The sequence below is a fragment of the Antennarius striatus genome, chromosome 12 (assembly GCF_040054535.1).
Source record: "Antennarius striatus isolate MH-2024 chromosome 12, ASM4005453v1, whole genome shotgun sequence".
NCBI lineage: Eukaryota > Metazoa > Chordata > Actinopteri > Lophiiformes > Antennariidae > Antennarius > Antennarius striatus.
In genome coordinates this window covers 13,565,451-13,576,621 of record NC_090787.1, presented here as the reverse complement: position 1 = coordinate 13,576,621, position 11,171 = coordinate 13,565,451, and the positions used below count along the sequence as shown (strand labels likewise).

The window sequence follows — 11,171 nt, the reverse complement described above, 5'->3', positions numbered from 1 at the left end:
GGGAAGCAGGCATAATCAGGGAAGCAGGGAATTTAGCGTCCTACTTGAAGCGGTGTCCAAAATATATCAAAAAATCAAAATACAGTTGACTAAATTGAGCACTTAGTGTAGCAGGAAATTTCCAAAATATCAAAAGGTGCCTCCACTGCTAGGAAGATGTTACATAAACATGTTGGAAAACTTCAATGGATTTTAAATTGTCTCTGAAGTCCTCATCTGAGATAAATCCTTCCCAAAAGTAATGAAGTTCAGTTTGTTACCATAGCAATGGGAAAGATAAAAAGGAAAAAAAATCCTATTATAGCAGGAAGCACTCCTTCAGAACTTGGTTTGGGTTTCATGTTGACCAGGATTTGAGATCCGCTATGGGAAAGATTGTAATAAACACATACAGTAGTCCACAAAACAACTTGCTCCTTCATAAAGAGAAATGGAATGTCACAGAAAAGTACTTCCTCAGTATGCTGTACATATCAGAGGCCAAGTCAACAGATTAGTAGCTAAACTCGTCTCTGTAGAAACTGAACATCTAAATAAATTTGCATAAACGGTATATCAGCTGAGATAGACATCCGATAATCATTAATAAACATGTAAATATACAGGCTGAATGTATTAAAGATCACAAAGTTTTAAACTCTTAAAACCTCAAATGAAGAATCATTCTAGTAGCAAACAAACACCGAGTATAAGCACAGTAATTTTTATTTAAAATAAATTTGTTGTATTGATGTTTGAATTGAACACAACAGATTTTTACCACAAAAAATCTGAAATATTTCTATACTGATATGGATCCATACAGAATAACTGCATAAGTAACAGAAAATATGAGTTATAGCCATTTAACACCAATCTAAATATGGTATCCTCATACACTGCAAGTGAAGTCTCATGAGAAAAAATAGGTTTTCATATTTTTCAGACTCACAGCAGCTTATTTACAAATTTACAAAGAAGAAACACACCAATACTTTTTTTTTTGATCTATTGCTGCTTGTATACAACACCCCAAAAAATAAAAATAACTACTGTATTTAAATTCAAGCAGGAACAAGTTTTGTAACAGGCAAAGATAGGAGCAGATTGAAACAAGGACAGCAAAATAAAAGCGCCCAAGCAAAAAAAAAAAACCAACCAACAACAATAACAACAACAAAAATCCTATTTGTCACTGCAGCTGTCATACCTGGAACAGATTCTACCAAAACACACATTCCTTTTGTCTTATTATGTCGGCTTGTTCAAAGCCAACATAATTAAACACGTTCGACAGCATTTAGGAAGGGTGATGTCACACAGTAATTTGTCCGTCGGAGACGGATCTGAGCTCTTGATGTTGTCTCTTTAAACTATTTACTACATGAATTTATACTTTAAAAAGCCAATACCTTACTTTTGTTTTTGTTTTGTTTTTTAATTTGGCTCATTCTTTTGGTTCCTACAACATTTTCCACATCAGATACGTGTCAGTGATACATTTTTCTTTTAATATCTGTATAAATAAATCTGAAATGATGTATTGTCCTCACACACACACAAACACACACACACACACACACACACAACACAAACACACATGCACACTTTGCATACATTTCAGTTCCCATCTAGAAACTGCGAAACGTGGTCATGTCCTTTGGCTCTTTGCTGGGGACACACCAGTCGTCTGCCTCGTGTATCGTCTTGTAGTGTTTCCAGGCTGATTTGTTGTACACAGGAAGTCTCTCTATGGACTCCGTGGACAGTGCCTAAAGATTGAAGGAATCAAATTAACAAGGATGTAACATAATGTGTACACACTCCCCCTCTTCTGTGTGAAAAGCACACACATCACATAAAACGTAATTACCCGAATGTAGATCACAGCATCAGTTCCGTAACCCTCCAGAGAGTAGAGCTTCAGGTCCCCTTGAAAGTAGCGGGCATACAGCCTGGAGATGGGGAGGCCGTAGCCGTAACCAGCCTGGACACACAGGAAGGAGAGGTCATCTGGCAAATCTGTAACCCTGGTGAAGTGAGGCACTCAGTATCTTTTATTTGATGATCTTAATTATTTATTCTTGTTATTTCAGGGTAAATTAACCTTATATTCCCAAAACCAATATTTACCATAAGTTTGACTCCGAAATTAGTCTGACAAGCATTTTAATAGTGGAAGCATTATTTTGCAATGCCAAACAAAATTTATAAAACTGAATGTATCCACCTCTGGATCTGGGAGATCCAGATCACAAGGATCTCTTGGTGACACTAAAGACTCATGACTATCCCCATTTCCTCCGTCAGGGCCAGACGGCCGATGGAACTTGAACTGCTCTTATACAAACGTTCAGCTCAGGCTTCAGAGACAGCAATGTCAGCCGAAGATTACACTGTGTGCTTTCTATTTCTGGAACAGGTGAGGTTAGCGATATTAATGATGGTCACATTCCATTTAGATTAGCGATGCCACCGATCTTGTATTAATATGTAAACTTTTCAAACATTATTTCACTGATGCACCTTGTGCGGTAAAAACAGTCAGACGAGGTGATTTTTAATTGTTTTGGACAGCAGTCGACCACAATCATTCAGTCCTCCATTGACTCCCACACCTGGGGTACTGACCAGAGGAGCGCCGCGGGACCCGTCGGTGCTGGGCCGAGGCGCCGTGGAGTACGTGTAGGTGAACAACCTGTCGATCTTGCGTAGCGGTACACCTCCTCCTCGATCGCTCACCTGGAGAAGAACTCACGGTTGAAGAATATCTTCACCTTACTTGCCATGAAGCACACGGTGCAGATGTGCATTTGCTGAATGGTTGCTTTAACTTCTTCACTGGTGAGTTTCCCTAGGCGGAGGGTGGATCAGATGCCGCAGCTCTTCCTTACCTTAACAGTGAGATCTTCGGTTCCAAGAGCAATCTGTGCATGAATAGCAGGATAGTCCATGGTGTCTCCGTGTAACTCCATGGTGGCCCGCATGGCGTTCTGCATTTTCAAATGTTTAACAAACAGAAACGCATCATTTTAAAAATGTTGAAGAGTATGATGTTCACCAGCCATCAAACTGACAGTTCAAAAAGTAAATCCTACCTTAAAAAGCTCAAACACCATTTGGTACAAATGAGATGGAACGTACACCATTGTGATGGGTTTTCCCTCATCTTTGACTGTCAGAGCAAACAAATGATCAAATATTTATTCAGCAAACTGAATTTTTCATAAAAGGAGCACAAGAGAAAGGGAAACATAGAAATGATCATAGAGCCAATTATTCAAACACATTACCATTGAATTCCTCCAAAACCAGCTCAGGAGAGTTCATGTAATATCGGTCACAGAGGTTCCGTGAATTTTCATAGGCATCTACAGCGGAAAGTTTTGATTTCAGTAAAAAAAACTTTAATACTTGATCTGCATTAAGTTTGATCGCTCCGTCACAGCTTAATGGAAGTGTTCATGTGACATCCACACCTCTGACAACGTCACTGACACAACAATGTGGATCAATGCTGCCGATCTGTTTGGGGTGTGCCGGGTTCACCTTCCCACCGAACAGAAGAGCTGGAGTGAAACACAGAAGGAGGTAACCACACACTGTAACCACACAGAACTGAAGAAGTCTCTTGGATGAGAGATGAAAACGTCTTCAAGAACTTTCTTAACGTCCAGTGGATTGACTTAAACAGCTTTGGACACACACTGTAGTACTGGTTATTTCTATGATAACATACACAAAATAGGCATTGGTGGGTGCTTGTGTCCCTCTTAATTAATAAATCAGTGACTTTGTTTTCCAGGTGTCTTAGAACTGTGAAGAACCCCCACACAGTCTCATTGAAACCACTCTGGCATCTTCCCAAACTTGAAGACATTTCATTCAGTCTCATTAGAAACAAACTTTAATCTTCAACAGTCTGAAATCACAAAACAAACTAGAACCAATGCAGTCGGAGACTGCAACATCCCGCAACACCCCTGAATTCAAAATTTTACCCTGACCTACTTGCATAGGTCAAAGATCAAAGCTAGTGCTCTGACCTATTGTTATTGATCAAGGCACTAGCTTTGATCTATGGTCTTACTCACGCTGGCCTTCTCTTTCATCTTTCTTGTATGGTTCCTGAGTGTACAAAAGTTGAAATTTGACCTTGATCTAGTTTTCTTAAGGTCAAGGTCATCATCTCATTTTCATCCCCTTTGCCGCCTGAGTAATGTGCTTTTTGTTTCATCTTTTATCTGCAAAAGTTGCGAAGATACTTGGTGGACATACGAACGGACGGACAAACAGACGAACACTGACAATTACAATGCATCACCGCTTTGAAGCGGGATGTAATCAAGCATTAAATATATATTTGGAATTCAAAATTTATTAAACAACTTCTGAGTTTAACATTCTACAAAAGTGAGACAGAAACTCCTGCTGACAAATTCTTTCCATGTCTGTCATGAGAACTGCTTCTGAAAATTTATTTTTATGTCGAATATGAAAAGTAGCAGTCTTTATGTAGCTCTTTATGCTGATTTTTCATTGTAAAGCATCCAGGAAAAAGGAAAAAAAGCAGTTTTTTTCTTCATTGCAACTAAAATATCAGCACTTCTATCTGCACCATACATGTCTTGAGCATAGTTCCAGGGTTTTGAAATTACCCTTGACGTCTTCGCTCTAATCACCACCTGGTAAATCTTGTTCCTGTACTTTCTGTCAATGTTTACTTTCATCACCGCGTTCCCATAAACTTAATCCACTTGCCCTCATTGTGTTGCAACCCTGGAGACTGTGGCTGAAGTCTATCCCAGCTAAAATACCAACAATAATTACAATTCAGGAACAGAAAGATAAAGAAAACCTTCTGCATGCTGGTGTCTGTGCAGGATGATTGCCTCCTTTGTTTCTAGAGACTGATTGATGTATTCTTTCATTCAGAACTGATTAAAATAGTGGAAGAAACAAGAAGAGAATAAACTCACTGTGTTGGTTGAGCAACATCCTGATGGATATCCTACTCATATAGAAACGATCAAGAAAATACTGAACATTCTGGCTGACGATCGGGTCGGTGCCATAGTTCTCCTTGTACTCCACGACTCCCTGAGCCATGGTGGGAATCACATCATTGTGCCGATTTCTGATTTTTATGACTGCATCTGTGAAACTAAATTCAGAAAAAAACAATTACAGTAAGGTGCAAACCAAATAAAATAAAGGCATAAATAACAGTCATGTTTTATTCTACTTACTCATATGTGGTTTTCTCATCATTGGCATTTTTTTCTTTGAACTCAAGAATCTCCTGAAAACTTTGAATGTACCTGTGTGTGAAAACATCACAACTATTCATCTGTTCACAGGAATCCATACAACTTGAAAGATTCTGCAGAAGAATATTTGCATACCAGCTCTGCACCAAGCGGACAGACGGAGTCCTCAGTAAGTTGTCAGGAAGTAAGTTGATCTCTTTCATGATGTTCGCCAGCCTCACCGGTAACTCCTGTCTGAGGAAGGTGAAGGAGGTCTTCTCACATGCATTTTCTGAGCCTATTGGTAGAAATTACAAAAGAAGTATGTAAAATTTGCATTATTATTATTGTTTTATTATTATTATTATTATTATATTTAAAGAAACACCATGCGTTTGTTTTCAGCCTGTGCTGTACAAAGTGTTGGGCGATGCAACTCTGTGAAGAAATATAATAAAATCTGATGTAACAGATTTGTAATTAATCCTTTAGATTTTTTTTTTTTTAAATAATTTTCACCAATGTTATATAATTAAAGTAGTAACATGATATATTGGGTATTTACTGGGCTGGTTTGACCTAAGCTAAAAGGCTAGGTCAAGGTTAAGGAGAAATTGTTTTATATTTTTAAAGTCATGAAATGTAATGAATTGGATTAACTTTCGTGGTAAATCGAGGTGGAGCAAATGCTGTCATCTTGGTAGCAGGTTGTTACGATATGAAACACATTTGTCATGTTTAATCGTCTGGATTACTTTCAATGGGTGCAGGTTTATCACCTTTATCATTTGCCCCAGATCCTTATGGACCCGAGTTTCTCTGCAGCAATCTGTCTGTGGTAATGTTTACCTACTGACATGTAAGTCCATGTTCTATCAGTCCGTAGTCTCCAGTGTGCTGTCATACGCCATTGTGTGTTGGGGTGGGGGGGCCAGGAAAAGAGATATGGACCGTCTGAACAGACTCATCCGCAGAGCAGGCTCAGTGGTCGGGCTGAGCCTGGACTCTGTGGATACGCTTCTGGAGAGCAGGACCATGTCTAAAATTAAGGCCATCATGAACAACACCAGGCACCCCCTACACACCACCTTCTCCCAGCAGAGAAGCACCTTCAGCGGCAGACTGCTGTCACACAGCGCCTCCACAGAGAGGCTGAGGTCCTCCTTCGTGCCCCGTGCCATCAGGGGGTACAATGACTCTCTCAGGAGGAGCGGGGGGGAGGTGGCGAGGTCAGCACGGGGTTGAATATGGATTTAATTTAATTTAAATTAAATTTAATTTTATACTGTTGTATATATATATATATAATTTATTATTTTATTTTTTTATACTGTTTTATATTTTAATTCAATTTTATACTGTTTAGATTTTATTTTATACTGTTTATATTTTAATACTGTAATATTTTTAAATTTTATACTGTTTATATTTTAGTTATAGTTTAGTATATAAGTCCTGTTAGTGCTGCATGTGTCTGTCTGTTAGTGTAATGTATGTCTTGTGGTATGTCCTGTGATGTCAATGTTTCCTTTTCTCCTGGTATTTATCCAGTATTATTTGTTATTTAATGCCTGAGCAGTGGATATATGCAATTTCCTCCGGGATTAATAAAGTATCTATCTATCTATCTATCTATCTGTCTATGTAAGTGACCTACATATACAAGCAAATGAACTAATGCAAATTATAGATACATGTTCTTCCACTTCATCCAATCTAAACAACTCATGTAGGTCTGTCGCTACTGGATTCCACAGACTGAATGTGAGTGAATCATCACATGATTATGTCATTATTAGAATACGTGATTTTATTCCACATGATTTTCCTTACTCTTTGACATTTTCATATGTAAAATGTAAATTAAGCAATACGAGAGGAGACATTTGATATTTAATGCAGTGTGTAGACATGCTCTCACCAAAATCCAGAAACTGCTTCATGGAAAGAGGGGAGGGAGAAAATTTTGAATAATAATCGATGTCCTTTCCTAATGACACGCTGCTCCTCAGGAACCTTAAAATCCTCATTGTGTCCGGTTCGCTTTGTCACAGATCAAAACGGTGTCTGCTTATCTTGATCATCCGCGGCGCGGCCACGCATCCGGTTAGCTTGTATGTGTTGGTTTTAGCTTCCACGCTAACTTCTGCAACTCCTTAAGATAGCCGTGAAATGAACCATCTGGAGTTGTGGGTTTGTTCAGACGTGTGCATCCACAGTCACCACCGCTGCAGAGTCCTGTTTCTACGTCATCCTTTACGTCAGGTGTTCAGAGTGAGGCCGCGAGTAGCAGAAATGAATGTCAACAGAGATTGTGTTGTGTTGTGTTGTGTACCAATGGTACCCACTGTACCAGGCAATCCAGAGAGTCGCGACAAAGTCAAGAGAACAAACCCCAAAGCCTTAGTTAGGTCGTTTTTATCATTAGCATTGACGGAATATGTGTAACACAGCAGTTACATATGTTAAAAAAAAAAAAAAAAGGTATTTGTCTAAAGGTGAGACTGGCGTTTTTGCGGCAATATATAGAAAGAAGGCAAATGTAGACATTATATTATGCAATCACAATTTTGTGACCCGCCAACAAATGAATGAAAATGAATGAATGAATGTTTTGTGCAACCAGATGCTATTTTTTAAAAGTGTAATTCTATCAGAAGTTTTCTAAAACTCTGTTACTCGTTACGATTGCTGAAGGTTCTTTGCGTGAAAGGAAAAGACAATATACGTTATTTATTTTATTCTTTACAAAATGTATTATTAATATAATAGTATTATACAGCATTTGAAAGCAAAGCACATCAAATACCCATCATGCAGTAAAAAGGAAAAATGAATAATGAATAAATTTGGTTGTTGGCAGATTTGTGAAAGTCCAGGAACTTATGATATAAATATCCAGTAAGGTGCACTATGTTATGCTGATATTAAAGTCCAGTGATTTTTTTTAATTCTAATTTTTATCTATTAATTTTTATTTCGCTTAACTCTTGGGAAAATCATTCAGTGGTTCCGTGAGTTGCGATCACGTGATGCCAGCTCTACCAATCAGGGTTCCGTTTGGTTCTACGAGGTTCACGATTGGACATTTAACTGTCAAATCTGCAAACGAAGACGGGACTTGCTTGATACCAAATGAACGTCGAGTATACGTCATACCTTTTCTGCTACGTCATTTCCTTTAGTGAACTACTCAGATGCCTGCGTGAAAAAGTCAAGAAAGCGGACCACGGTAATTTGAAATATGTCTTGGTAGTTTTTGGTCACATTCTAGATTAATCTATCGCCAACAATTCCACGATCCGCTTTGAGTAACTCTTAACGTCTCAGAAGTCACAGTAGAACCCTCTTCAACGGTGTCGTGAGTAAGTCGTATTTCGTGACCCGCCAAAAAAAACAGGCGAGATTAAAGTTCGGAAGAGACCGTTTTGTACATTTGCTAATTTTTAATAACGCCTGTTTTAAAATGAGTGGCGGATTCTCGTTTGGGCAAAGCTCCACGGGCTTTTCTTTCGGGGCTCAGAAGACCACGGCCTCCGCTACCCCCACGGCCTTCGGAATGGCAACCTCCACGCCTGCAGCCTCCGGAGGAGGCTTCACTTTCGGTACTCCCACACAGGCTGCGTCCAACCCCACCGGCTCGTTCAGCTTCGGCACCCCGGCAAAGAGCACCGCAGCCGGCGGCGGCTTTTCTTTCGGGACCCCGGCTGCCACCACGTTCAACATGGCTCCTCAGACCACAGCGGCGGGTTTATCTTTAGGCTCCGCCGCAGTTCCAGCAGCGGGTTCTGGGTTCACCCTCGGTGCTGGCTTGTCGGGACAGACCACCACCGCTGCGGCCCCGACAGGGGGGGGCTTCACGTTTGGCACCCAGGCCCAGACGCAAACTCCAGCAGCACCAACAGCCACAGCAGCCCCGGCAGCAACAACCGGATCAGGAGGCGTCTCGTTCGGGGGGTTCAGCTTTGGAGCAACCAAGGTGCAGGTGACCCCTGCTGCTGCCCCCACAGTTGCTGCCCCACCAGCTGTTGCCCCCACAGCTGCTGCTCCTGCAGCTGCAGCGCCCACAGCTGTCCCCACAGGGGGCTTCAGCTTTGGTGCTAGTGCTCCCTCTGCCCTCACCTTGGGCAGCCAGCCACAGCCGGCCACCACCGCTGCATCAGCAGCAGGCGGAGGGTTTTCCTTTGGGATCAAACCCTCATCGACACCGGCCCCTCTCGTTTCCACCCAGCCGGCTCCAGGTCCGTCTCTCTTCGCAGCCCCCATGCCCTCGGCTGCTGCTCCTGTCATGTCCACCGCAGCAACAAGTTCAGGTTTTGTTTTGGGTGCAGCTGCAGCCTCAGCACCAAGCACAACTACAACGACGACCACAGCGGCTGGCGGAGGTCTGGCTTTCATGCTTAAACCCCTGGGGGCAGCCACCACCACCACAACTGCCCCTACACTTGCCACTGCTGCCACAACTTCAGCTGCCACCACAGGTGCTCCTTCAGGTTTTACCCTTGGGTTCAAACCTGCACCCATTACAACCACTAACACCACTACTGCACCCACTATAGTCACAGCAACAACCGCCCCCCCAGTGATGAGCTACGCCCAGTTAGAGGGTCTCATCAACAAGTGGAGTCTTGAACTCGAGGACCAGGAGCGACATTTCCTACAGCAGGCGACTCAGGTGAACGCCTGGGACCGTGTCCTGGTGGACAACGGGGAGAAAATCACAGCCCTGCATAAGGAGATGGAGAAAGTGAAGCTGGACCAGAGGAGGCTCAACCAGGAGTTAGATTTCATCCTGTCCCAGCAGAAGGAGTTGGAGGACTTGCTCTGCCCGCTGGAGGAATCTGTGAAAGATCAGAGCGGAACGATCTACATGCAGAATGCCGACGAGGAGCGCGAAAGAACCTACAAGCTGGCGGAGAATGTAGATGCACAGCTTAAAAGGATGTCCCAGGACCTGAAGGAGATCATCGAGCACCTGAACACATCCAGCGGCCCGGCAGATACCAGTGACCCGGTAAGATGATTTATTTAAGTTGATCATTTTAGGACTTCTTTATTTGTTATTCTTCTTTAAATAAAATCTCTCTGTGTTTGTCTGTCTTCCTCAGCTTCAGCAGATTTGTAAAATTCTCAACACACACATGGATTCACTCCAGTGGATTGATCAGAACTCGGTTCACCTGCAGAGAAGAGTGGAGGAAGTTTCCAAATTGTACGACAACCAGCATAAAGAGCAGGAGAAAACCTTTCGTTTAACATTTGATTGATCTGGAATTAATGCTTGTTTGTTAAGTTGATTTTGATTTTGCTTTTTGTTGTAATTGCAAGGAGTTTTGATGCGCAAGCAAAACATCACTTAAATATGCCTCCTGTAGACGTTTCTGTTGTTATTTTCATATTAATCGTGACCCTTTGTTTTTTTGTAAATGCTTTGTTCTAAATAGTATGATTAAATGTTCATTGTTGAGCGAATTAGCTTCAGACATTTATTTTAGTTGCAGTTTCACAGAAGCAAACCTTTACAGTACATATTGAATGTACTCTAAAAAGCTTTGAAAAAGAAATGCCCGTTCTTGTGAGGATTTGATCTGTCTTTGATTAACATAATAGAATATAGTTGGATAGTGTTTTGAGTGTTGGTTGTGCCTTCTGCAGTACTTTCTTAGTTTATAAGCCCAACAATTGTTAAATTTAATCACATAAATTGAAAACAGTCATTGATTAACGTCTAAACTTTATACAGGACATTATAATGATGAAATTGCACTACAGAAATCAGTGTTTACACATTTTTATTCTACATCATTCAGCAAGGCGCTCACTTTGAAGCAAATTTGAAATCATAATTTTAAATTGCTGTACACTGTTCCCTTTGAATTCCTCTCATCCAACAAAGTTGTCTTACGTCAGTGATGACCTACAGTACAGTGAATGCTACCTGAA

At 41.1% G+C, this 11,171-nt stretch overlaps 2 protein-coding genes across 3 annotated transcripts; one reads left to right on the top strand and one right to left on the bottom strand.

Annotated features, from left to right (window-relative positions):
- Positions 1–687: 687 nt before the first annotated feature.
- On the bottom strand, positions 688–7,562 carry pdk1 (pyruvate dehydrogenase kinase, isozyme 1). Of its 2 annotated transcripts, none has more exons than XM_068329894.1 (11): positions 7,150–7,562; positions 5,385–5,526; positions 5,229–5,300; positions 4,959–5,143; positions 3,459–3,548; positions 3,273–3,350; positions 3,078–3,154; positions 2,874–2,972; positions 2,611–2,721; positions 1,853–1,966; positions 688–1,751 (listed from the first exon to the last, which is right to left on the bottom strand). In XM_068329894.1, exons 1-11 carry the CDS (start codon positions 7,256–7,258, stop codon positions 1,611–1,613), a joined length of 1,218 nt encoding a protein of 405 aa, XP_068185995.1. In that variant the 5' UTR covers positions 7,259–7,562; the 3' UTR covers positions 688–1,610. The 2 variants fall into 2 exon arrangements, 1 of the variants encoding a protein (XP_068185995.1); XR_011037733.1 differs by having other exon boundaries at positions 1,717–1,751; positions 1,853–2,009.
- An 859-nt stretch (positions 7,563–8,421) lies between these two features.
- nup62l (nucleoporin 62 like) lies at positions 8,422–10,693 on the top strand. The gene is made up of 2 exons (XM_068328828.1): positions 8,422–10,242; positions 10,337–10,693. The coding sequence occupies exons 1-2, from the start codon at positions 8,695–8,697 to the stop codon at positions 10,493–10,495; spliced, it is 1,707 nt and encodes a 568-aa protein (XP_068184929.1). The 5' UTR covers positions 8,422–8,694; the 3' UTR covers positions 10,496–10,693.
- The last annotated feature ends 478 nt before the right edge of the window (positions 10,694–11,171 follow it).

Excerpts from the sequence above, each read along its gene's own strand:
- pdk1 (XM_068329894.1), bottom strand. The coding sequence starts at position 7,258 with ATGAGGATTTTAAGGTTCCTGAGGAGCAGCGTGTCATTAGGAAAGGAC. Across the intron at positions 3,351-3,458 it reads TGTCAGTGACGTTGTCAGAG|ATGCCTATGAAAATTCACGG; the intron begins GTGTGGATGTCA and ends TTTCCGCTGTAG. Across the intron at positions 2,722-2,873 it reads CCGAAGATCTCACTGTTAAG|GTGAGCGATCGAGGAGGAGG; the intron begins GTAAGGAAGAGC and ends GTTCTTCTCCAG.
- nup62l (XM_068328828.1), top strand. The coding sequence starts at position 8,695 with ATGAGTGGCGGATTCTCGTTTGGGCAAAGCTCCACGGGCTTTTCTTTC. Across the intron at positions 10,243-10,336 it reads CGGCAGATACCAGTGACCCG|CTTCAGCAGATTTGTAAAAT; the intron begins GTAAGATGATTT and ends TGTCTTCCTCAG.